Here is a 27,888-nt window from a genome sequence, read left to right as displayed (position 1 = left end):
ATGTGCCATCAATAGAATTTTCATTTATAAAACACCTAAAAGACCTATGGTAGAGGCCACAATTTTCAAATGATTATATTTTGTTCTCACCATACATTGTACTTTTATACAAATATAATATTCCTAAACATGAGAGAATTTTAGGTTTAATAAAATTTGAGTCAACTAAATTTTATAAATAAGAGGAAAAGTAAATAATGGATTATTATTTAATACTATTAATTCTACTTTATGGACAAGCCAGAGGAAAACAAGGCTATATTAAAACCTCATCACTATCTACAAGGTTTGAAAGCGTCTATTTTCATCTATTTTTGAAAGCATCTATTTTCGTAACATTTGGCCATCATTTTTCTAAAAGAAAGCAATGGAAACTAAACATGTAACTTCTCCACAAATGACTCTGACAAACTCAGAAATTATTCTAGTGGGACTATATTATTCAATCTTACCATTCTGTTATGATATTAGATGCTTTAACTTTATTCAACTCTTCTTGGATGGCCTGTTTGGCTCTTATTTCTGCATCCAGAGCTGACTGCAACTCCAGTCTAGCTGACATATCCAGTTTCGCAAAACGACGCATTTTCCAGGGCATATCCTATGAAATAATGACTGTGTTTTTAGTTCCATCCTATTTTTAACATTTAAATTATTACAGTTAACCAGCTGTGTGTTATGTTTTTCTAAACTGGAAAAGACCCAAACTAATCGTTTTCTCATAAAAAACTCTTTAGTAGGCTCAAAGTCTAAACAAACTGATACAAGTAACTGGATTTATTATAGTGTTTTTTAAGTCTCTTTTTTCTAATATGATGAGCCTCCATGCAAAATCATAGAAGCTTACTGTTGCTCGTGTACCCAAGCTGGAATTTCTTAATGCCTCCAATTCTTCAGTCATTTTAGAAGCTAAGGCCTGAAGATACCCTCGTGCATCCTTTTCATCGCTGACCCTAGAATACGTAAAGACAAAGTACAAAAGTAAAACAAAAAAGCTTCAGTGCAATATATGTTATTTTAAAGCTTCCTAAAGAAATAAGTGATAGGAAATTCAAAGATAGTCTTAAATAATTTCTTTGAAAAGGTCTACCATAGTATACTACCTGTCAGCAACTGGGAAGAGGTTTATGGAACTGTTCTTTTTATGTACATGGTAGAGCTGGTGAAGTTTACAAAAGTCCAAGTTACTCATAGCTGATAAATTAGTAAAACTTCACCCTTGAAACACAGAATTAACATTCTTTAAATCTAACAATTAACACAGATGCACACATGGGTGAGGTTTTCTAAATAATAAGATTTCTCATTAACTGAATTCCGTCATTTTACATCATAAAAACAACATACCATTCTTAAAACTGAAGTATATTAAATTTAGAAAGTTTAATGTATGATATTCTGCAAAAATCAGGGTTATATTGTAATTAAGCTCTTCTGTTTTCTAAAATGATCACTAAAATAACAAAGAGAGATTAAACTACCAAAACCCAATTTCTACTTACTGCCTTAAGGCTATCTAGCTGATGATACAATTATAATTTTAGATAGAAACTTTTCAAATTATATTTAGTAAGACAAATTCCACACTTTAGAATTTCTCAAGAAAAAGTCTGCATTTCTTACACTTCCCTCAAGCGGTGAGAAGGTGAAGGGAGGAGTCTAGCATATCTACAAAAATCTACAAAAGAGGTCCTATTCTCAGGAAGAATGAAAACCACTGGTATAAAGAAAGCCATACTGCACAAAGAAAAAAAATGGAGTCGAAATTTGCAATGCTCACAAGTGTATTCTAAAAGACTTTGGGGAAGACAATTTGTCTTTGTGCAGGCTGGCAGTTTTCAGATAAAATCCATGTCACTGAAGCTACGAGGAAAGTACATTTCAGGTAAATCAGTATGTATCCGATGCATACAGCAGACATGTTTAACTCCTGAGCTGCTTTAGTATCTCTTAGAATGTAAACTCCTGAGGAGTCAAATTCATATATATCTTAATGAGGCCCTTTAAACGAGGCTTGGTGCTCTCTTCTCTTAGATGGGAGGTTGTCTTTGGAGTACAAGCAAAAGAAAATATGGAGATGCAATAAAACCATTGTAAGAAGTTGTCCACTCTAGGGACAGTTACATATTCCTAGGCTCTATGTAAATGTAAATATTTTTATTGCCTGTTAAAGAAAAATGGTTTTGGAAATTATTTTAAGAATGTTTGTATAGTAAGGGTTGTGTCCTTCTAAAATTATTTGATCACAAGTGACTGTAATCTTTTTACTTAATTACCTGGTATGTAGTATAGAGAATAAATTGGCATGAATGAAGATTATCTTTTTTAGAATACAAAAAGGATACTTAAATGGTAACAATAAAGAAAACTGTATTATCTGTTAAGTGCCTAGGCTAACAGGGCTCCACTAGTGCTGGTTTAGTATCTACCATAGCTCAGAGATCTTAGTTTATGCATATTTCCAAGAAACTGTGAAGTCCAGTATGTTTTATTAACTTTGGAAATCAACTTCTTGTAAACTGACTTTAAGTTATCTGGAATTTTATATGACAATCTCTTTTTTCTAACTTTGCTTTTTATTTACATGTTGAACACATTACATGTTGAACACATTTATTTACATGTTGAACACCTTACAACTGCAATCTTCCGCTAATTCCTAACTTTTGATTAAACCTACTTCTCTTTTTCTTGGCTATAGAGAATTACTGATTTGGAGGGTAACTCATGCCATTTAAGTTCCACTGGACGCTAGATCTCACACAGTTCCTTTTCATAATCATTGCTATTTGTCTATTTTTCAACCTCATTTAAAAAAAATATTGTTTCTCCAACCCCAACACTTTTTTTTTTTTTTTTTGAGAGAGAGAGAGAGTCTTGCTCCATTGCCCATGCCAGAGTACAGTGGCACAATCTCAGCTCACTGCAACGTCCGTCTCCTGGATTCAAGCAATTCTCCTGCCTCAGCCTCTGTAGTAGCTGGGATTACTGGCACATGCCACCATGCCTGGCTAATTTTTGTATTTTCAGTAGAGACGAGGCTTAGCCATGTTGGCCAGGCTGGTCTTGAACTCCTGACCTCAGGTGATCCGCCCACCTCAGCCTCCCAAAGTGCTGGGATTACAGGCATGAGCCACCACACCCGGCCCTAACACTACCTCTTACTCCTTGCTTCTAAGCCATTTGGTTAAGTTTACTCATATTCCTTCTCTTAACTTTTAAAAACAGTTTTAGAGGTAGCTGTCTCATCTTTTATTTGGTTAAATCGTTCAAATACTTCTTAGTAACATAGTTATTATTACTATACATAATCACCCTCCCTACTACACCTTATATTTTCAATTTCATTATTTCCATTGGTTTCTTTAAACATGAACAAACTCTACCAAATACAAAAGTTCCCTGTCCTCCTCACTGACAAACCCCCAAACATCCCATTTTCCCCTCTTTCATTGTTCTACTACATACATGTAAGTGCTGTAGTATTAAACCCTCCATTCACTACTCTATACTTCCTGAAGTCTAATTCCTGCCTCAACTATTTTGCTGAAGCTAATCTGTTAAAACTCAACTACAGAAGGCCAACTTAGATCTATGTGTTCTCTTGGCACATTTAATCCTTCCCTTCCAAGTTCTCTCAAATAATCAATTAGTTAATACTTATTAAATACTATTACATTGGGCACATTAAGAAGACAAAAGAAGACAAATAAGGGACAGTTCCTGAAAAGTTGGTGCATATATTGTAATTAGGAACTTTGATTCTTAAGTCATACAGACCTGGTTTCAAATCCTAGCTCTGGTGCTTACCAGCTGTGTGACTTTGGCCAGGTTACTTCTCTAACTTTGTTATCCCATCTATAAAATGAGGGTAGTAATAATACCTATCTCACAGAACTGGTGTAATAACTAAATAAGAATACATGTGAATTTCCAGCCTAATGACTGGAATACTCTTATGTTTTAATCAATAGAAGCTATTGCTATACACAAATGAGCATTACTGAATGAGGAATGTTTCAAATAATGTGAGTGGATTTAAATAAAGAAAGACAAAGGTTTCATTACTGAAACGCTTTGTAATCATTAAACCCTTCTCCTGGTTCTCCTGCAGAGCTGTTTCATCTAGCTTGTATCATATAGCCCTTACCATTCGCCTTCTTTCTTGTTTCCTTAAAAACATCTCAACCACTTCATTGGCCTTATTCAATAGGAATTTAATTCCCAAATTTACATTTCTAATCCTAACCTTTACGTTAGTTTTTCAAAAGCATATGAGAAACCTCTACTAAGATGCCTCAGGATCACCTCAGTCTCACCAACAAACAAAATAAAATAACAGATAAAATTGACTGTATCATCTTCCCCAAGGGTGGTTACCTCTCTTAACTTTCCTACTTCAATGATGCCACCATTTTCTTAACCACCTTAACTCACAATTCAGGAATACTAATTTCTCCTCATCTCTCACCCTTCATTTGTAAGTAGTATTAAGTCCTATAGATTTTTCTTTCACAACGTCTCCTGCATTTATTCACTTTATTTCCAACCTTACCATCTATTTCATCCTGAACATTACTGTTAAAAGCTATTTGCCTCATCATCATTTTAATTAATACCATTACCTTTGCAAAAAACCTTCTCCATCTTACAAATAAGTGAAGGTAAAATTCTTACCTAGTATTCATGACAATTGTGTTGCAGTAATGTTGTTACTCTTATTTCCTACTATTCTTTTACATAAATTCCAATTTGGTCAAACTAGGTGTAGGATATTTTACTAAACTCAGGCTTTTCAGAAAACACAGTCTAGTTTAACTGACTGCTCCCACCCTTCTTGAGCAACTAGTCTGAGATAATTCCCTCAACACTACATTCTTATTTTTAAAAAGTCAGTATCTATTCAATATGTAAGGCATTTATATTTAAGTCTTGTAAGTTATCGCCAGTTCTGGTCAAAATAGTTTTTAAACTTTAAATGTTAAGTTATAAGTTACTTAAAGGCAAGTACTACATTTATAGACCTCTGTATCTCTTATTGTACCAAAAGAATGCCTTATGTGAGGAAACACATTTAAAAAATAAATCTTATGGATTAGCCTATTAATCTAACCTCTCTTTGTAATATTATTTCAAAGAGAAAACGTGAAGTCCTCTGATGAGCCAATGGTGAGAAGGAAGGTTCCTACTCTAACAGTGGTGAGAAGATGTCCTTGCTCTAAAAGGGTTTCTTATGAAAGGGATATTTCATAGCAAAAGAGAGAGGAGGTGGAGTTCAAGAGCCATTAGAAGTGACTTCACATAAGGTTTTATATACTGCAGTATTTCTTTTATATTAAACTGTTCATTTGTCCCAGGAAACATTTTAAGGTGCTGTATGTCATGAAGTCCTATAATCTTGTTTGAGCATTACTTCATTTTTTTAAAGCAGGTTTAGTACTTGTAATCTGAAAATCCAAAATCTGAAATGCCCCCAAATCTGGAACTTTTTGAGTACTGACAAGATGCTTAAATTTTTGGATTAGGGATGCTGAACTGTTAAGTATAATGCAAACTTCCTAAAATCCAAAAGAAATCCAAAATACTTCTGGTCCTAAGCATTTTGAATAAGGAATACTTACTCTGTATACTAAACTCAAAAATGAAAATAACTCAGTCTTTCGACCTTTATAAACTTGGATATTGTATCTCACAGAGTTACCTTTCAAGTAGGTAAGAAAGTTGAACAGGGAATATATATTTTACTTTTTCCCTTGGGTATTTGCCAATCTGCTATCTAACAGTCCATTTCTAAATAAGAAGTGGGGTTAATAACAGCTTTTATGCAAAGTGACTTCCTTGTATTTCTGATTTCTGCATTTCGCTTGAATGTGAGAAGTGTATAATGAGTGTTTTGTGGCATCATATAAAACTTTCATCTTTACCCTTTCTATTAACCCTTTCTACAAAGCCCACATTGAAAGCTTCCTTCCATTACTAGAACCACTTCCTGTTCCAGTTCAAATCAGCATGCCTGACACTTGAAAAAATCAGAAGTCTAGGAACACAGGTTTTGACTCTGCCTTCTGAAAAGTCATTTTCAGCTCCACCTTAAATATATATTTGATAACATAAAAATGGAATTACAAATGGCAAGTCATAATTTTTGATATTATAAATTTGGTTAAAGATTAAAGTGGATTTTGCTTCAGAAATGCAGACTTGATGATGTAGATGTAAATTAATGAACCAATAACTATACTGTCTGGAACCCAAATAAATTTCCACAATCTGCATATTCCCTTTATATGCACTGAATAGAAACATTATAAGCATAAGAGCTCTTAATGGAAAAGCATTTGAACCAAAATATGTGTATAGGAAATAAAATTCCCTACAAATGACTAATCTATAAATAAATGATGAAACTACAGGTTGGATATCCTTTATGTGAAATGCCTGAGACCAAAAGTATTTTGGATTTCAGGATTTTTTATGTTTTGGAGTTTGGAATACCTGAATATACATAATGAGGTTACCTTGGCAATGGGACCCAAGACAAAACACAAAATTTGTGTATGTTTTATATACACCTTATAAATATAGCCTGAAGGTAATTTTTTACAATGTTTTAGAATAATTTCTTGTGTATGAAACCAAGTTTTGACTGTGACCCATCACAAAGTCAGGTCTAAAATTTTCTACTTGTGGTGTCATGTCAGCACTCAAAAAGTTTCACATTTTGAAATATTTCAATTTCAGATTTTCAGATTAGGAACGCTCAACCTGTATTTGTTTTGATATAAATTAAACACCTACCATTTGCCAAAAAGGATTTAAAAAGTTAAATAAATATAAAAAGTTAAGTTACCTATTTTTACTTGGAAATACAGTCTTCATTAGATTCTGCTTTCTCCATGTATTATTAAAATATGAAATTTTTTACACGCACCAGAATAATGGTTTAATAAATGAATATGAAGGTTACTAACATGTATATTCCAAACGAAATCCCAAGAGCTTGAGAAAGAGCTGATAAAACTAAAATGTAACCATTTAAGGTTTTAAAAATGTCATGTGTGAATTAATCTGGTATAATCATGATAGAAGGTAACAGTACAGTATCTTTAGCTTCTAAGTTTTTTGCAGGCCTTCCATTTCTTAAAATACTCACAAATACAGGAGTTTTGGTCTTAGAAAGAAACATCCATAGGTAGCAGATGAATTCCAACTTTGACTCTGGAGGTGGTAACATTTTCTTAGAAAGTAATAATCAATAATCAGATTACAATGAAGCTGTGTTAAATGCTGGTATGGGACATTTGTTAGAGTTAGGGAACAGAGGAACATAACAGAAAACACATTAGAACACAAATAACAGGTCAATAATAAAATTGTGCTTTTCGAGTAACTTATTTATCATAGCTGACAAATGAGATAAAAACCATTATTAGTAGCCACCTGGAATTCACACCAACTTGGCCACATACTCACAATCATCCACAAAAGAACGTTTAAAAGAGCACTCACCACTGAATTATTTCTGTGATTTGGGCTTCCCAATGTGCAACTGATTCTTTCTTGTCTGCTAGATCTTTAACCTCTTCTTCTAACTGCTGGTTGTGTATACTTAAGTTCTCATACAAAGTAGTAAGCTGAAAGGTAGTTTTAAGACATGCATGACTTTCAGGACCAAGAATCTGAGATGTTCAGACAGGTATTGTCAAATTTGATTACTCAACATCATCTACCCAATAATGCTTGTCTTATTATAATAATCCCTTTTGCTCACTGAATTTGGATATCAAGTACTCTGAATTCTCCTGCTATCTTTGCTTTTTTCCTTACATCCTACAGTGACTTGGTTCTGTGAACATTCTCTATTTGGCTTAAGAATTGCCTATTTCTGTGTGAAATAACTTTTTTTTTTTTTTTTGGTCCAAAAAATGTCTTTATGTCATCTTTTCTTCTTTAAAGAAGCTTATAATTTCAAGCATATACAAAAATGGAAAATATAAATGAATTCCTATGAGCCCCACTACCTAATGTCAACAATGATTACTTCAACATCCATCTTGTTTCACTTGCATGCCTGTTCTTTTTTTTTTTTTTTTTGAGACAGAGTTTTGTTCCTGTTGCCTAGGCTGGAGTACAATGGCGCGTTCTCGGCTCACTGCAACTTTTGCCTCCCGGGTTCAAGCGATTCTCCTGTCTCAGTCTCCCCAGTAGCTGGGATTACAGACATGCGCCATCACGCCTGGCTAATTTTTTGTCTTTTTAGTAGAGATGGGGTTCCACCATGTTGGTCCGGCTGGTCTCAAACTCCTGACCTCAGAAGATTCGCCCACCTCAGCCTCCCAAAGTGCTAGGATTACAGGTGTGAGCCACCACACCTGGCCTATACGCCTGTTCTCTTATCCCCTCTTCCTGTATTATTCGGAAACAAATACTAGACATCATACAATGTTATCCATGCATATTGCTGTATGTATCTCTAAAAAATAAGGATCTCTCTTTTAAAATATAACCACCATAGCATCATACTACAAATTTCAGGAATTTCCTAACAGCACATAGGTAGTAATAGTTCAAGTTTCCACTTACTTCAACATATCGCAAAACTTAAGTTTGTTAAGTTCAATCATGATACCAATAAGAAAACACAGCTGAATGGTTAATGGTTGGAGATATACACATATATACATATATACATATATATATATATTTTTTTTTATTTTTTATTTTTTTTTTTTTTTTTGAGCAGGGTTTCACTCTGTCACCCAGGCTGGAGTGCAGTGGTGTGATCTCAGCTTATTACAACCTCCACCTCCTGGACTCAAGCAATCCTCCCACTTCAGCCTCCCAAGTAGCTGGGATTACAGCCAAAAAAAATTAGTACCTGGCTAATTTTTTATTTTTTAAATTTTTTGTAGAGATGGGGTCTCGGCATGTTGCCCAAGCTGGTCTCAAACTTCTGGGCTCAAGCCATCCGCCTGCTATGGTCTCCCAAACTACTGGGATTGCAGGCATGAACCAGCACGCTGGGCCCAATATGTCTTTTAAGTCTATTTTATTTACAGGTTTCCCTGCAACACCTTTATTTTTCTTTTGACATGAAGAATGTAGGTTGTCATGGCCAGGCGCGGTGGCTCACATCTGTAATCCCAGCACTTTGGGAGGGCGAGGCAGGTGGATCATGAGGTCAGGAGATCGAGACTATCTTAGGTAACACGGTGAAACCCTCTCTCTACTAAAAATACAAAAAATTAGCCGGACGTGGTGGCATGCGCCTACGTAGTCCCAGCTACTCGGGAGGCTGAGGCAGGAGAATTGCTTGAACCCAGGAGGCGGAGGTTACAGTGAGCAGAGATCATGTCATTGCACCCCAGCCTGGGTGACAGAGCAAGACTCCGTCTCAAAAAAAAAAAAAAGGAATGTAGGTTGTCCTGCAGTTTTCTACATTCTGAATTTTTGCCTTCATTTCCGGAAGGCATTTTTTGCTGTAAATAACATTGTAACTTGGCAGTTATTTTACTATAGCATTTTTAGGACATTCTTTTTCTTCTAAATTCCATTTTTAATTTTTTCTGTTGGGAAGTCAGTTTTCAGTTGAAGTTTCACGCCTTTGAACATAAATGTGTCTTTCTTCTCTGGTTGCTTTTAGAATTTTATGTTGGTTGGTTTCTGGCAGCTTTTCTAGGATTTGTCTAACTGGGGTCTGATTTCTATTAATTCTTTCACTTTTAGGGTTTGTGGTATTTCTTGAATTTGTGGCTAAATGTTTTTCTCACAGGTTTGGAAAAATTCTGGGCCATAAACACTCTTCAAATATTGCACTGCCACCATCTGTCTCTTCTCACCTTTTGGGAAACCAATTATTTGTATGTTACAAGTTTTCATCACATCCTCTATGTCTTATATCCTCCTTTCTATATTTTTTATTCTTTTGAATCCCTGAGTACACTTTAGTCTAAATTTTTTTTTAAACATATGTAGTCCTTTTCTTTGTTTTTCTCCAATCTGTTAAAACGTTCATTGAGTCTTTTGGTTATTTTATTTTTTGCTCCTGGAAATTCTATTTGACAGTTTTGTAAAGATTCTAGTTGTTTGCTGAAATTCTTCATATGTCTACTTTCTTAAACAAATTACACAATTATCTTAAAATCCTTTCATAAAAATTTCATACTGGGAACTCCTGCGGGTCTGTTTCTACTGACTGCCTGGTTTTCATTTTCCCTTTTCTGATTTTGTTTTTGCTGTTGAATTTTTCTCTTGGTTTTCAATGATTTGGTTGTGTTTGCTGATATGCTTGGTAATTTTTTTCCTGCATGCCACATATCATGTATAAAAATTTCAGATAATTTTAAGACTCTAGATAATATCTTCCTCCAGAGGTTATTTACTTTTACTTTTGGTAGGCAATCAGAGTAAAGATAGATCTTGGAGGCTGGGTTTCAGTTACTGAGGACTTATCTTTCTCACTCACCCTTACTCCTAAAATGTAGGCTTTCAGTGGGTTGAACTGAAAGTCTGAATTATTTACTAAGGATCCTGCAACTTGATAGGCAATGCACTTCCATTTTTCTCTCTCCAGCCTTGTAAAACTGTGGAATACCATGTTCAACTTCCTAGATTCTGAGATTTTTCTGCTTTCATATCTGCAAATGCCCAAAGAGGAAAAGTGGCACTAAATGTTGGGCTCACTGCTCTGTACTATTATTCCCTTTAGGATCTTGGTCAGTAAAGTCCTGGTTTCCTTGTTGTCACTCCAATGACTTCTTACAGATGAATCCTATAAGTGGTATTCATATAGTATTATTTTTAAAATTAAGCTTTATAGCTCTTCTTGGTGAGGTGGTAGGATGTAAGCTCTTCTGTCACAGAAGCAAAAAGTTCTTGCTTTAAGTTTTTAGAAAATTCATGAAAAAGGCTGGGTGTGGTGGCTCACGTCTGTAATCGCAACACTTTGGGAGGCCGAGGTGGGTGGATGACCTGAGGTCAGGAGTTTGAGACCAGCCTGGCCAACATGGCAAAACCCCGTCTCTACTAAAAATAAAAAAATTAGATGGGTGTGGTGGCACATGCCTGTAATCCCAGCTACTTGGGAGGCTGAGGCAGGAGAATCGCTTGAACTCGGGAGGCGGAGGTTGCAATGAGCAGAGATCACACCACTGCACTCCAGTCTGGGTGGCAAAGTGAGACTTCATCTCAAAAAAAAAAAAAAAAAAAAAAAAAAAAAAACACCACATGAAAAAATATTTGCTTACTATTTTATTTCATAGCTACATTTTTTTTTCTGATAAATGGTCTCATCTGCTATTTAATACTACTCCTTTCTTCCTTTTTTGTATGTTTGTAGAGATACTGTGCTAGTTTCTTCTTGATGACTCAACTTTGATGAAGGTGAGTTGCTCCTAAAGGATCTATTCACAGGTTTTTAGGGATAAAAGGGCCATGTGATTGTCAACTTGACTGGGCCACAAGGTGCCTAGACATTGGGTCAAACATTATTCTGGGTAGGTCTGTGAGGGTGCTTCTTAATAAGATAACATTTGAATTGGCATACTGAGAAGACTCCCCTCCCTAATGTATCTGAGTCCCATGTGATCAACCTGAACAGAACAAAAAGGCTGACTGCACCAATAGTAGGGGGGAACATCAGCTGTGACATCAGCTTCTCCTGCCTTCAGACCTGAAATGAGACAGAAGCTTTTCCTGAATGTTAAGCTTGCCAAGCTTTGGGACTGGAACTACAAAATATACTCTCCTGGGTCTCCAGCTTGTCCAGTGCAGATCTCGGGACTTGTCAGGCTATATAATCACTTGAGCCAATTCCTTATAATCTCCCCTGCTCCCAACACACATACACACACCCCCCCACCCCCCACATACACTCACTGTATTGGTTCTGTTTCTCTGTGGAACCCTACCTAATACAGGCCACAACCATGTTCTAAGTCAAGGGTCTGCAAACTTTTTCAGTAAAGAACCAGACAACAAGTATTTTCACCTCTGTGGGCCACATAAAATCTCACATTATCATCATCTTCTTTTTAAAAATAGCCATTTTAAAATACAAAGATCATTTTTATCATGTGGGTCAGACAAAAACAATCTGGGAGCTAGATTTGGCCAGAGGCCATAGTTTGCCAACTCTCAATTCTAAGTTATTAGGAATTCTATTAATGACACAGGATTTTATTGGTGTTTATCTTTAACCTGTATTTCTGTGCAGAGATAGGCAATTTTGGCACAAATCACAAAGCAAAGTTTCATTTCTTCCCCTCTGGCAAAACAACAGCAATAAATTGTTTTACGCATATAGAGTTTGTCTGTAATTTCCCCATTTAATCCTACCTCCAACCTCCTTGTCTTCCCAAAAGGAAATGAGATCCAGGGAGGCTATCAGTCACTGCTGGCACACACTGATTTGCCTATCGCAAACAAGAGATTTAAGTTTTGTACCTCAGGGTGTGCCATTCACCTCTGAAGATACAGTTTACCAGTTTTTTTTTTTTTTTTACACTTTTACTGAGGTATAATTTATATAACATAAAATTCACGCATTATAAGTATATAGTTGAATGATTTTTAGCAAACTTAAACAGTTGTACAGTGATTGCTACAATCCAGTTTTGGAACACTTCTAATACTCAAGAAATATCCCCATGCCTATTTGCAATTGATCTTGGTCCCCACCCTAATTTCTCTACCTATCACTGATCTGCTTTCTATTTCTGTAGTTCTGCATTTTCTGAAATCTTCTATCAATGAAATAACAATATGTAGTCTTTTGTATTGGACTTATTTCACTTAGATTATTGAAGTTGAACCTCAATACTGTTGCATGTATCCGAAGTTCACTCCTTTTTACTGCTGAGTGGTATTCTAGTATATGGGTATGGTATGCTTTGTTTATCCATGCACCATTGATAAACATTTGTACTGTTTCCAGTTGTTTACTATTATGAGAATATAATGCTATGAAAATTCATATGTAAGTCTTAAGGGGACTAGGCTTTCAATTCTTTTCAGTAAATAGGAGAACTGCCAGGTTGTATGTTAAGTATATGTTTAACTTTTTGAGAATTTTTGGAACTATTTTCTACAAGGGCTATGCCATTTTATACTCCTATGAGCAGTGTATAAGTTCTAGTTCCTCCATATCATTGCCAATAGTTGATACGGTCACTCCAATTGAGTATAGACATTCTCGAGGGTATACAGCAGTATCTTGTTGTGTTTTTAAGTGCATTCTCCTATTGACAAACATCTTTTCATGTGCTTATTTGTTATTCATGTATCATCTTTCATGAAATGTCTATTCATCTTTGTTACCCATTAAAAAACTGAGTTGTTTATATTCTCTATTGTTGAGTTTTAAGAGGGTTTTTTCCTTTTTTTTTTTTTGGAGATAGGGTCAAACTCTGGGCAGTGGCATCATCTCCACTCACTGCAGCCTTGACTGCCTGGGCTCACATAAATCCTCCTGTTTCAGCTTTCCAGGTAGCTGGGACTACAGGCATGTACCACCACACCCAGCTAATATTTTTTTAAAAACTTTTGTAAAGATAAGGTCTTATATATTTCCCAGATTGGTCTTGAACTCCCGGGCTCAAGTGATTCTCATGCCTTAGACTCCTAAAGTGCTGGGATTATAGGTGTGAACCACCACGTCCAGCCTTAAGAGTTTTTACATATTATGAATACATGTCTTTTTTCAGATAAACGATTTGGAAATATTTCCTCCCCATCTGCGCATATCTTTTCATTTTCTTAATGTTCTTTTAAAATTTTGATGTTCAATTTATCATTACTTTTCTCTCATTCACTGTGCTTTTAATGTCATTATCTTGACATTTTTAAATCACAAAGATTTTCTCCTATGCTTACGTTTTATATTTCAGATTGTGATCCACTTTGAGTTAATTTTTGTATAAGGTATGAAGTAAGGATCCAAGTTCATTTTTTCTCACATATGGCTATCCAATTGTTCCAGTACTATATGACAAGATTATCCTTTTTCCATTGAATTGCCTTGGCACTTTTGCAGAGAATCAACTGACCATAAATGTAAGAGCTTATTTTTGGACTCTTCATTCTGTTTCATTATGCCAGTACTACATCTTTTTGATTATTGCATATTTACAGCAAGTATTAAAATTAAATAGTATTAATCCTCCAACTTCTAACTTTACTCAAAATATCTGAACTATTCTTGGTCTTTTCTATTCCTCTATAACTTTAAGGGTAAGCTTGTGAATTCCAGCAAAAAGCCTACCAGAATTTTGATACGGATGTCCCAGAACTTATAGCTCAATTTGGGAAGAACTGCACTCCCAACAATATTGAGTCTTCCAATCCATTAACATAGTTATCTCCCAATTTGTTCAGATATTCCTTAATACATCTTAGCAGTGTTTTGTAGCTGTCATCTTCCTTTGGTTAACTCCAAGACTTCAAAATGGTTGTTTTTGACAATTGCATTTGCTTTTTAGCATTTTTTCAGAAGATCAATCAATCTCTTCATATTAGCATAGCCAGAAGTCCACCAGCTGTTTTTGAGGGTTGTATATGCAGCATCTTCTCTTCATTAATTCCTGCACTAATATCCATTTTAGATTACCATTATTTCTGATAGCCCTTCCACATTTGTGGTTGGGGTTTCAATTGGATATTTGCAAGAGGAGCAAAATGAAAACTCTGGGGGGGCGGAGCAAGATGGCCGAATAGGAGCAGCTCCAGTCTCCAACTCCCAGCGCGAGCGACACAGAAGACCGGTGATTTCTGCATTTTCAACTGAGGTACTGGGTTCATCTCACTGGGGAGTGCCGGACGATCGGTGCTGGTCAGCTGCTGCAGCCCGACCAGCGAGAGCTGAAGCAGGGCGAGGCATTGCCTCACCTGGGAAGCGCAAGGGGGAAGGGAGTCCCTTTTCCTAACCAGGGGAACTGAGACACACAACACCTGGAAAATCGGGTAACTCCCACCCCAATACTGCGCTTTAAGCAAACAGGCACACCAGGAGATCATATCCCACACCTGGCCGGGAGGGTCCCACACCCACGGAGCCTCCCTCATTGCTAGCGCAGCAGTCTGTGATCTACCCGCAAGGCAGCAGCGAGGCTGGGGGAGGGGCGCCCGCCATTGCTGAGGCTTAAGTAGGTAAACAAAGCTGCTGGGAAGCTCGAACTGGGTGGAGCTCACAGCAGCTCAAGGAAACCTGCCTGTCTCTGTAGACTCCACCTCTGCGGACAGGGCACAGTAAACTAAACAAACGCAGCAGACACCTCTGCAGACGCAAACGACTCTGTCTGACAGCTTTGAAGAGAGCAGTGGATCTCCCAACACGGAGGTTGAGATCTGAGAAGGGACAGACTCCCTGCTCAAGTGGGTCCCTGACCCCTGAGTAACCTAACTGGGAGACATCCCCCACTAGAGGCAGTCTGACACCCCACACCTCACAGGGAGGAGTACACCCCTGAGAGGAAGCTTCCAAAGCAAGAATCAGACAGGTACACTCGCTGTTCAGAAATATTCTATCTTCTGCAGCCTCTGCTGCTGATACCCAGGCAAACAGGGTCTGGAGTGTACCTCAAGCAATCTCCAACAGACCTACAGCTGAGGGTCCTGACTGTTAGAAGGAAAACTATCAAACAGGAAGGACACCTACACCAAAACCCCATCAGTACATCACCATCATCAAAGACCAGAGGCAGATAAAACCACAAAGATGGGGAAAAAGCAGGGCAGAAAAGCTGGAAATTCAAAAAATAAGAGCGCATCTCCCCCGGCAAAGGAGCGCAGCTCATCGCCAGCAACGGATCAAAGCTGGACGGAGAATGACTTTGACGAGATGAGAGAAGAAGGCTTCAGTCCATCAAATTTCTCAGAGCTAAAGGAGGAATTATGTACCCAGCGCAAAGAAACTAAAAATCTTGAAAAAAAAGTGGAAGAATTGATGGCTAGAGTAATTAATGCAGAGAAGGTCCTAAACGAAATGAAAGAGATGAAAACCATGACACGAGAAATACGTGACAAATGCACAAGCTTCAGTAACCGACTCGATCAACTGGAAGAAAGAGTATCAGCGATTGAGGATCAAATGAATGATATGAAGCGAGAAGAGAAACCAAAAGAAAAAAGAAGAAAAAGAAATGAACAAAGCCTGCAAGAAGTATGGGATTATGTAAAAAGACCAAATCTACGTCTGATTGGGGTGCCTGAAAGTGAGGGGGAAAATGGCACCAAGTTGGAAAACACTCTTCAGGATATCATCCAGGAGAACTTCCCCAACCTAGTAGGGCAGGCCAACATTCAAATCCAGGAAATACAGAGAACGCCACAAAGATACTCCTCGAGAAGAGCAACTCCAAGACACGTAATTGCCAGATTCACCAAAGTTGAAATGAAGGAAAAAATGTTAAGGGCAGCCAGAGAGAAAGGTCGGGTTACCCACAAAGGGAAGCCCATCAGACTAACAGCAGATCTCTCAGCAGAAACTCTACAAGCCAGAAGAGAGTGGGGGCCAATATTCAACGTTCTTAAAGAAAAGAATTTTAAACCCAGAATTTCATATCCAGCCAAACTAAGTTTCATAAGTGAAGGAGAAATAAAATCCTTTACAGATAAGCAAATGCTTAGAGATTTTGTCACCACTAGGCCTGCCTTACAAGAGACCCTGAAGGAAGCACTAAACATGGAAAGGAACAACCGGTACCAGCCACTGCAAAAACATGCCAAAATGTAAAGACCATTGAGGCTAGGAAGAAACTGCATCAACTAACGAGCAAAATAACCAGTTAATATCATAATGGCAGGATCAAGTTCACACATAACAATATTAACCTTAAATGTAAATGGACTAAATGGTCCAATTAAAAGACACAGACTGGCAAACTGGATAAAGAGTCAAGACCCATCAGTCTGCTGTATTCAGGAGACCCATCTCACACGCAGAGACATACATAGGCTCAAAATAAAGGGATGGAGGAAGATTTACCAAGCAAATGGAGAACAAAAAAAAGCAGGGGTTGCAATACTAGTCTCTGATAAAACAGACTTTAAACCATCAAAGATCAAAAGAGACAAAGAAGGCCATTACATAATGGTAAAGGGATCAATTCAACAGGAAGAGCTAACTATCCTAAATATATATGCACCCAATACAGGAGCACCCAGATTCATAAAGCAAGTCCTTAGAGACTTACAAAGAGACTTAGACTCCCATACAATAATAATGGGAGACTTCAACACTCCACTGTCAACATTAGACAGATCAACGAGACAGAAAGTTAACAAGGATATCCAGGAATTGAACTCATCTCTGCAGCAAGCAGACCTAATAGACATCTATAGAACTCTCCACCCCAAATCAACAGAATATACATTCTTCTCAGCACCACATCACACTTACTCCAAAATTGACCACGTAATTGGAAGTAAAGCACTCCTCAGCAAATGTACAAGAACAGAAATTATAACAAACTGTCTCTCAGACCACAGTGCAATCAAACTAGAACTCAGGACTAAGAAACTCAATCAAAACTGCTCAACTACATGGAAACTGAACAACCTGCTCCTGAATGACTACTGGGTACATAACGAAATGAAGGCAGAAATAAAGATGTTCTTTGAAACCAATGAGAACAAAGATACAACATACTAGAATCTCTGGGACACATTTAAAGCAGTGTGTAGAGGGAAATTTATAGCACTAAATGCCCACAAGAGAAAGCAGGAAAGATCTAAAATTGACACTCTAACATCGCAATTAAAAGAACTAGAGAAGCAAGAGCAAACACATTCGAAAGCTAGCAGAAGGCAAGAAATAACTAAGATCAGAGCAGAACTGAAGGAGATAGAGACACAAAAAAACCCTCCAAAAAATCAATGAATCCAGGAGTTGGTTTTTTGAAAAGATCAACAAAATTGACAGCCCACTAGCCAGACTAATAAAGAAGAAAAGAGAGAAGAATCAAATCGACGCAATTAAAAATGATAAAGAGGATATCACCACCGACCCCACAGAAATACAAACTACCATCAGAGAATACTATAAACACCTCTACGCAAATAAACTGGAAAATCTAGAAGAAATGGATAATTTCCTGGACACTTACACTCTTCCAAGACTAAACCAGGAAGAAGTTGAATCCCTGAATAGACCAATAGCAGGCTCTGAAATTGAGGCAACAATTAATAGCCTACCAACCAAAAAAAGTCCAGGACCAGATGGATTCACAGCTGAATTCTACCAGAGGTACAAGGAGGAGTTGGTACCATTCCTTCTGAAACTATTCCAATCAATAGAAAAAGAGGGAATCCTCCCTAACTCATTTTATGAGGCCAACATCATCCTGATACCAAAGCCTGGCAGAGACACAACAAAAAAGAGAATTTTAGACCAATATCCCTGATGAACATCGATGCAAAAATCCTCAATAAAATACTGGCAAACCGGATTCAGCAACACATCAAAAAGCTTATCCACCATGATCAAGTGGGCTTCATCCCTGGGATGCAAGGCTGGTTCAACATTCGCAAATCAATAAACATAATCCAGCATATAAACAGAACCAAAGACAAGAAACACATGATTATCTCAATTGATGCAGAAAAGGCCTTTGACAAAATTCAACAGCCCTTCATGCTAAAAACGCTCAATAAATTCGGTATTGATGGAACGTACCTCAAAATAATAAGAGCTATTTATGACAAACCCACAGCCAATATCATACTGAATGGGCAAAAACTGGAAAAATTCCCTTTGAAAACTGGCACAAGACAGGGATGCCCTCTCTCACCACTCCTATTCAACATAGTGTTGGAAGTTCTGGCTAGGGCAATCAGGCAAGAGAAAGAAATCAAGGGTATTCAGTTAGGAAAAGAAGAAGTCAAATTGTCCCTGTTTGCAGATGACATGATTGTATATTTAGAAAACCCCATTGTCTCAGCCCAAAATCTCCTTAAGCTGATAAGCAACTTCAGCAAAGTCTCAGGATACAAAATTAATGTGCAAAAATCACAAACATTCTTATACACCAGTAACAGACAAACAGAGAGCCAAATCAGGAATGAACTTCCATTCACAATTGCTTCAAAGAGAATCAAATACCTAGGAATCCAACTTACAAGGGATGTAAAGGACCTCTTCAAGGAGAACTACAAACCACTGCTCAGTGAAATAAAAGAGGACACAAACAAATGGAAGAACATACCATGCTCATGGATAGGAAGAATCAATATCGTGAAAATGGCCATACTGCCCAAGGTAATTTATAGATTCAATGCCATCCCCATCAAGCTACCAATGACTTTCTTCACAGAATTGGAAAAAACTGCTTTACAGTTCATATGGAACCAAAAAAGAGCCCGCATCTCCAAGACAATCCTAAGTCAAAAGAACAAAGCTGGAGGCATCACGCTACCTGACTTCAAACTATACTACAAGGCTACAGTAACCAAAACAGCATGGTACTGGTACCAAAACAGAGATATAGACCAATGGAACAGAACGGAGTCCTCAGAAATAATACCACACATCTACAGCCATTTGATCTTTGACAAACCTGAGAGAAACAAGAAATGGGGAAAGGATTCCCTATTTAATAAATGGTGCTGGGAAAATTGGCTAGCCATAAGTAGAAAGCTGAAACTGGATCCTTTCCTTACTCCTTATACGAAAATTAATTCAAGATGGATTAGAGACTTAAATGTTAGACCTAATACCATAAAAATCCTAGAGGAAAACCTAGGTAGTACCATTCAGGACATAGGCATGGGCAAAGACTTCATGTCTAAAACACCAAAAGCAACAGCAGCAAAAGCCAAAATTGACAAATGGGATCTAATTAAACTAAAGAGCTTCTGCACAGCAAAAGAAACTACCATCAGAGTGAACAGGCAACCTACAGAATGGGAGAAAATTTTTGCAATCTACTCATCTGACAAAGGGCTAATATCCAGAACCTACAAAGAACTCGAACAAATTTACAAGAAAAAAACAACCCCATCAAAAAGTGGGCAAAGGATATGAACAGACATTTCTCAAAAGAAGACATTCATACAGCCAACAAACACATGAAAAAATATGATCACTCGCCATCAGAGAAATGCAAATCAAAACCACAATGAGATATCATCTCACACCAGTTAGAATGGCAATCATTAAAAAGTCAGGAAACAACAGGTGCTGGAGAGGATGTGGAGAAATAGGAACACTTTTACACTGTTGGTGGGATTGTAAACTAGTTCAACCATTATGGAAAACAGTATGGCGATTCCTCAAGGATCTAGAACTAGATGTACCATATGACCCAGCCATCCCATTACTGGGTATATACCCAAAGGATTATAAATTATGCTGCTATAAAGACACATGCACACGTATGTTTATTGCAGCACTATTCACAATAGCAAAGACTTGGAATCAACCCAAATGTCCATCAGTGACAGATTGGATTAAGAAAATGTGGCACATATACACCATGGAATACTATGCAGCCATAAAAAAGGATGAGTTTGAGTCCTTTGTAGGGCCTTGGATGCAGCTGGAATCCATCATTCTTAGCAAACTATCACAAGAACAGAAAACCAAACACCGCATGTTCTCACTCATAGGTGGGAACTGAACAATGAGATCACTCGGACTCAGGAAGGGGAACATCACACACCGGGGCCTATCATGGGGAGGGGGGAGGGGGGGGGGGATTGCATTGGGAGTTATACCTGATGTAAATGACGAGTTGATGGGTGCAGCACAGCAACATGGCACAAGTATACATATGTAACAAACCTGCACGTTATGCACATGTACCCTACAACTTAAAGTATAATAATAATAAATAAATTAAAAAAAAAATGAAAACTCTGCACTGTCATATTGCAACAGTGATAAGTAGTTTTCAACAGATTGCTTAATTTATGTGCAATTGGTCAGAAAAAAGTTAATCTCTGCATAATTACCAAATAAAAGCATGGACTCTGGAGCCCGACTACCTGTACTCAAATCCTACCTCTTATTCTTGAGATTGGGAAAGTAGTTTAACCCTTCTTTGACTTAGTTTCTTGATCTATAAAATGGCAAGAACAAAAGGGTACACCGTAGAGAGTTATTGTGAAAATTAAATGAGTTATATGAAGTAATTCAGAAGATGACCTGCACATAGTAAATTTTAAGTATTAGTTCATTTTTCATGTTTGAAAATGAGGTTTTACTATTCGTACATTGACACATTTGAGTTATAAGAAGACTACATAGGAATATGAAAAAATGCTCTTAACATTTTAAGTGAAAAGGCAGATTAGTAAGTGGACTCTATACATGATTGCAATTATGTAATAATAAGGATATAGGCAAAACCTGGAAAGAAACATACAAAATTAAAATACCTATTTTGTCGTGATCACATTATAGGTAACTTTCATGTTAAATATTTTCCACATTTTTTGAAAATATTTGAAAAACAAATTTTAAAAACAAATTACAACTTTTCTTACTGTAAACAATTTTACTCACTGGCATAAATTGCTAATTTTTAAAAATTTGTTATGAGATTGAAGGAAACCAGATGGCTAATTATATTTGCAATGCTATATATATATATACATTTTTTGAGACAGACTGCCGCTCAGTCTGGAGTGCAGTGCTGCGATCTCGGCTCACTGCTACCTCCACCTCCTGGGTTCAAATGATTCTCCCTCTTCAGCCTCCTGAGTAGATGGGACAGGCACGTGTCATCACACCCGGTTAATTTTTGTATTTTTAGTAGAGATGGGGTTTCTTCATGTTGGCCAGGCTGGTCTCAAACTCCTGACTACAAGCGATCTGCCTGCCTCGGCCTCCCAAAGTGCTGGGATTACAGGCATGAGCCGCTGTGCCCAGCCTGCAATGAATTATCTTTTAATAAAAAGTGGGGCTTATAAGATTTACAAAAATGTCATCTAATTTTTAAAAATTTATTTAAATGTTTTTATTTTTGGAGTTTAAAAATGTGAAAATCTATAATATATACCTTTCAAAATTAACCTAATAATTGCTTTCTGACTTTTGTATCTGTAATTCTGTCAAGAAGAGATCTAGTTCTCTTCAAGCTGGTTCCCAATGGAATAGTTGGTGTAGCAATGGCAAATGCTTCTGTTGTCATCCTTGGGGAAAATACCTACTTCAAACCAAATTGGAAAATGAATAAATGGAAAGTGAAGATGTGAGGTGAAGTTCAGTTGATCATCACTGAGACAGACAGAATTAAAAAGGGAAAGGGAGACTGAGAATTAAGAAGAGAGAGATGCAAAAATTGAAAAAAAGTTTGAGAAACAGAGCAGAGGTTCAAATGGAAATAGAGATTCCAGATCTCCCCCATTTCTTCAGGAATAAATATTGTCCTGTAACCACTGGACATTAAATATTTACTTACCATATGAATTTGCTCTTAAAGTGCTACTCATATCCTACCTACCTTTCAATTTAGGAAGAATGGGTAATTTTTTTTTTTTTTTTTTAAAAACAAACTATCCATCAGGCCTCATCAAGGAGGCTTCACTACATATACTAGGCCTAAGTATGTCCCTTTCTCATGGATGTATTAGACTGCAACACAATTTTAATCAAATAAGAAGTTTTGAAAAATTCTCTCTAAATATATATTTCAGAGAAACTCAGCAGAAATGTATGGCTAGCAATGAAATTAAACCAATAATTGAATGTAAAAATTTGATCTACATTCAACTTATTTTCCAATATAATTTTTCTTAAAATGTAACATCTTTTAGTAGTTAACTCAACAGAATCTTAAAATTCTGTCTTATAGGACAAAATGACATTAAATTTTGTAATCAAATTAGGCAACACATGAAGTAACAATTATGTGACCTGTCTGGATAAAGTTCAAATATTGTTACTCTTATTTCAATGGAAATAACTGTTATACAATAAAGTTCATGCACTGTTCATGGCTTAAAAAATCAATTTATATTACTTACTGTTTAGCCACTTTCTACAATGTTTGTATATGTTAGCTTTATAAGACTTTACAGCCGGGCGCGGTGGCTCAAGCCTGTAATCCCAGCACTTTGGGAGGCCGAGACGGGCGGATCACTAGGTCAGGAGATCGAGACCATCCTGGCTAACACGGTGAAACCCCGTCTCTACTAAAAAATACAAAAAACTAGCCGGGCGAGGTGGCGGGCGCCTGTAGTCCCAGCTACTCAGGAGGCTGAGACAGGAGAATGGCCCGAACCCGGGAGGCGGAGCTTGCAGTGAGCTGAGATCCGGCCACTGCACTCCAGCCTGGGTGACAGAGCGAGACTCCGTCTCAAAAAAAAAAAAAAAAAAAAAAAAAAAAAAAAAAAAAAAAAAAAAAAAGACTTTACAATATGAACAGTATTCTTTCTCAAGTAGTTTTCAACTAGTCATTTTTTAAAGGCTTAGAAAACAAGCATTCATTTTTTAAATGTTTTAAATACTTATTTAGCATTTTAAATGCTAAATAATCATGGGGAAAATAGTGAAAATACAGAGCTATATATAAAACAAAAAGAAAGAAGAGTATTTTACAAGTAATGGTCTTTCAGTTTGTTATTGGAATAACTAATAATTGAACATAATATTTTTATAGGAAGAAAATACTAGATATCATTATAAAATGCAATTATCCAGCCCTTCTTATGTAAATGTAAGTAGAATTATTAAAACTTCTGGGCTGGGCGCAGTGGCTCATGCAACCAGGCATGGTGGCTCACGCCTATAATTCCAGCACTTTGGGAGGCCAAGGTAGGCGGATTGCCTGAGGTCAGGAGTTCAAGACCAGCCTGGCCAACACAGCGAAATTCCATCTCTACTAAAAATACAAACATTAGCTGGGTGTGGTGGTTTGCGCCTGTAGTCCCAGCTACTCAGAAGGCTGAGGCAGGAGAATTGTTTGAACCCAGGAGGCTGAGGTTGCAGTGAGCTATTATGCCACTGCACTCCAGCTTGGGCGACCGAGTGAGACTGTATCAAAACAAACAAACAAACAAACAATAAACTTCTAGTTAATATTAGGATTTTTACAACTGCTTGTTAGGAATTAGCACAAGAAATGCAGAATGGTGGGAAGTTGAGAAATTTGAGATGCTAAGTGGAAAAAAATTCCTTTAAGTATTTGAAATTTTGTTCATGAATATGGCTACTTCTCAGTTCAATACATGATTCTGTATTCAAGCTAGAAATTAGGTTGAGATGGTTTCCTTAGATTATCACCTACTCCAGTATCATTTCTAGCTTTACCAGTTCTCCTCTGTGAATATGAATCAGCTGTTACAATTTCTCCAGGTTTGGCCTAATTGTCCCTGTTCTTGCCAACGGCCAGACTTAACTTGGCCTGAACTTAGCCATCCATGACAGGGCAAATGATGAATATATGAAAGAAAAGAGTAAGAAAGAGAACAGATAGTGATATGACTTCAATGTTTGTCTCCTCCAAATCTCAGGCTGAAATGTGATTCCCAGTGTTGTAGGTGGGGCCTGGTGGGAGGTGACTGGACCATGGGGGCAGGCCCCTCATGAATGGTTTAGCACCATCCCCTTGGTGATAAGTGAGTTCTCACTCAGTGAGATCCAGTTGTTCAAAGGTGTGTGCACCTCCCCAGTCTCTCTCTTGCTCCCTCCCTCGCCCTTGCACCTTCTGTGATTGAAAGCTTCCTGAGACTCTCACCAGAAGCAGATGCTGGCACCACACTTCCTGTACAGCCTGCAGAACCATAAGCCAAAATAAACCTATTTTCTTTGTAAATTACCCAGTCTCAGGTATTCCTTTATAGTAACCCCAAAATGGACTAATACGGATGGAAAGTGAAATAAATAAGAAGCTCAAAAAAAAAAAAACAAAAATGGGACAAAGAATAAAAGGAGATAAGCAAAACTGTCTCTTTAGAATACGACAAAGAATTGTATATATCATAGAAGCAATATAACTCAGGAGAAAGACTATTAAACAAAAATGTATGCCAAATACACAGTTATATCCACAATTCCTATCAGTGTTGAACATCTAGCATGTACTACTCAATTAATATGATACTAAATCACTCACCTTATCAAGTTCACTTGTCAGCTTTTTATTTTCTTCAGTTAACAACACTTTTTCTCGTTCATACTGTTGTTTGAACTCACTTTCAAATTCTTCCCTTTCACTTTGACTAACATAATTCAAAACACAAAAGGAAAAAAGGGAATTAAAGGTCAACCGAAAACTTGAAATTATTTTTCCAATAGTTACATAAAACATAAAATATCAGATTGAACTGCAGAAATATTGTCCCCAGAGAACACAGCTTGTTTATAAGTAGTGACAGGCCTGGTGAAAGCATGTTCCAGGAATTTATATTACAATAATACTGATTTGTTCATTCATTTACCAAATATTTATGGAGCACTTACTAGGTGCCAAGAAATTGTTTTAGGTCTTCACAGCTACTGCTGTCACGGAGCTTATATTCTGGTAGAGGCGGATTGCCAGTGAAAAGTGAGTAAAATGAACTAATTTCAGATAGTAAGTTCTAAATTATATACATATATATACAGTAATGCAATAAATAGTATTTGGGAGAGGGTGGCCACTTTATATAGTCAGAGAAGGTCTCATCAAGGTTGATAATGGACCAAAATGAAAATAATAGTTGCCATCTGCTTCACATTCATTATGTTCTATCCAAAGGCAAATTAGTTTGAGATCAATATTCTTACAAAATACAAAGTTGCTGGGCCCTTATTTAATATTAGGCCAGAGTCACTTCCTAGTGTTATCAATTTGATTAACGATAGTATTCCAAACATTTTGTTCATAATTAGAATTTATATGAGTTCAGAAATTTTAAAAAATTTACTGTGAAATACTTTCAGTTTTATAGAAAAGTTAAAGAATAGTACAAAGAATTGCTGTATCGTCTTAACCCAGATTCCCCAATTGTTAATATTTTACTGTATTTTCTCCACTACTTTCATTAGTGTTCTTCAGAACCACTGAGAGGCAGCTAGCTGCAGATATTATGCCTTATTACCCCTAAATACTCCAGTGTGTCTCTCTCAAAGTCAAGGACACTCTGCCATAATCATGAAGCAATCTTCTCAATTTAAAAAATCAACATTACTAGAACACTTACCATTTGAATTCACAGACCCAATTCATGTTATCCCAACAATGTCTCCTTTTCTTATCAAGGCCAGGATCCAACTGAGAAATATGTGTTGCATTTAATAGTCATATCTCTTCAATCTCCCTTGGTCTAGAACAGTTCCTCAGTCTTCCCTATCACAACAGTTTTATAATGTACAGGTCTCTAACTGAGTACAGTGACACTCATCCTGGGGTCATCTGATGTTTATGACTAGTCCCAAAGAATTCATTTTTGGCTGGAATACCACAAGGACGATGTCTCTCAGTGCATCCCATCAGCAGGTGCAAAATATTGATCTGCACAACGCTGACCAAACCTCTTAGGCTAAGGGTGTGGATTCAGAATGAGTGGAGTTCCCAAGATATGAGATGTGAGAAAGAAAATAAATTTTTTACGAGAAATGTGAGCCCCTTTAAATTAGCACGGCCAGAGAGGCACTGAAATGTGACTGCAGTGACATCTCATTCTCCCAGTTCAGCTAAGTAATCTACCGGCTATGTGGACTCCAGACTGAGCGTCACCAATAGCTATAAATTAACCCAACAATGCCATATTCTGGACACCATTACTCACACCCTATATAGGTCAACAATATACATCCAATCATTAATCAATGTTATTTCTGCAAACCAATGAGAATTCCTGACAAAAGACTTTTGTATGTTCCCTCTCCTGATTTGTCTTTCTTTAAAAACCTGAGCCTCTTTTTTGTTCTCTGGAGCACTTCTCTGTGTTTCCTGGGCTGCAGTCCTCAACCTTGGCCCAAATAAACTCTATATTAATTTTGCCTCAGTTTCTGTCTTTTGGACAACATTTTGGAACCTTTGGGCAGCAAAAGACAGTGCTGAGAACTCTGAACCCTCATATCCCTTCAAACCTCTGCAGGTAGAAGCAATCTCATCGCTTTCCCCACAGCAGCTATAACCTGAGGCAACCAGCCTGTTTTTGCATAAAGCATTTATTAACTTCACCTGAAATAGTTACCCCGAAAGGGGAGGCCAAGTATCTTTAACACCTACCCAATCACTTGTCATTGTCTTCAGGCCTATAATGACAGTTAAGATCACAGCAGAGACTAGATATAAAAGCAATGAAGGTGTTAAAGGATTTTGCCAATTTATATTGGAAGGAGTATGGGCAGCATATAGAAATGAATTCTAAGAGCTGAGAAAGAAAACTTTTTTTATCTGAGGAATGTGAGACCATTTAAATTATCAGGCCCAGAGAGGTATTTAAAATGTGAGAGCAGTCACATCTCACTCCCACCTTGAGCTCAATAATCACCTCTTGAGGCCACTTGCTATGTGGGCTCTAAACTGATACCAAGTAGCCATAAAATGCCATACACTGGACACCATGACTCACACCCTATCAATGTTATTTTGTAAACCAATGAAAATCCCTGTCAAACAACTTTGTATCAGCCCAGCCCTGGTCTCCTTTTGCCTTTAAAAACCTACTAGTAACAAAGATCTAATGGAGCACTCCTCAAGGTAACCTGGAAGTGTGTTCCTGGCAGCTGTCTTCACTTTGGTTCAAGCAAACTCTTTAAATATATCCTGTGCCTCAGCTTCCTCTTTCAGGTCAGAAGGGTGTTACCCCAAGGTGGGTAAATAAAAAATTAAATACAGCCAAATTTATCAAATGCACATACTCATCTAGGATTTGTGGTTTAATGTGTTGACTCAACATTCAGGTGTAGTTTTTCACTGCTAGGCTGAGTAATTGAAGCTTGGACTTCGGACCCAATAG

The 27,888-nt window shown here is 37.2% G+C and overlaps 2 protein-coding genes across 24 annotated transcripts in view; one reads left to right on the top strand and one right to left on the bottom strand.

Moving 5' to 3' along the window:
• Positions 1-27,888, bottom strand: part of CDC42BPA (CDC42 binding protein kinase alpha) — a 332,162-nt gene that overhangs the window by 89,884 nt on the left and 214,390 nt on the right. For all 23 annotated transcript variants that reach the window (XR_007719261.1, XM_050757123.1, XM_050757286.1 and 20 more), the window contains 4 exons: positions 25,053-25,158; positions 7,510-7,634; positions 848-953; positions 453-601 (listed from right to left, as the gene is read on the bottom strand). Coding sequence is in view for 22 of the 23 variants with exons in the window: in XM_050757123.1 (XP_050613080.1) it covers positions 453-601; positions 848-953; positions 7,510-7,634; positions 25,053-25,158 (486 nt within the window). In the remaining variant the exon portion in view is untranslated. The remainder of the gene's footprint in view (positions 1-452; positions 602-847; positions 954-7,509; positions 7,635-25,052; positions 25,159-27,888) is intronic.
• The window catches only part of SNAP47 (synaptosome associated protein 47), a 779,054-nt gene continuing 771,849 nt past the window's right edge, over positions 20,684-27,888 (top strand). Inside the window, exon 1 of the mRNA XM_050758011.1 lies at positions 20,684-20,687. The gene's annotated coding sequence lies outside the window, so the exon portion shown is untranslated. The remainder of the gene's footprint in view (positions 20,688-27,888) is intronic.

This window comes from Macaca thibetana, chromosome 1 (assembly GCF_024542745.1).
Source record: "Macaca thibetana thibetana isolate TM-01 chromosome 1, ASM2454274v1, whole genome shotgun sequence".
Lineage (NCBI taxonomy): Eukaryota > Metazoa > Chordata > Mammalia > Primates > Cercopithecidae > Macaca > Macaca thibetana.
Note: the sequence above shows the minus strand (reverse complement) of the source record. Positions and strands in the feature narration are given on the sequence as shown.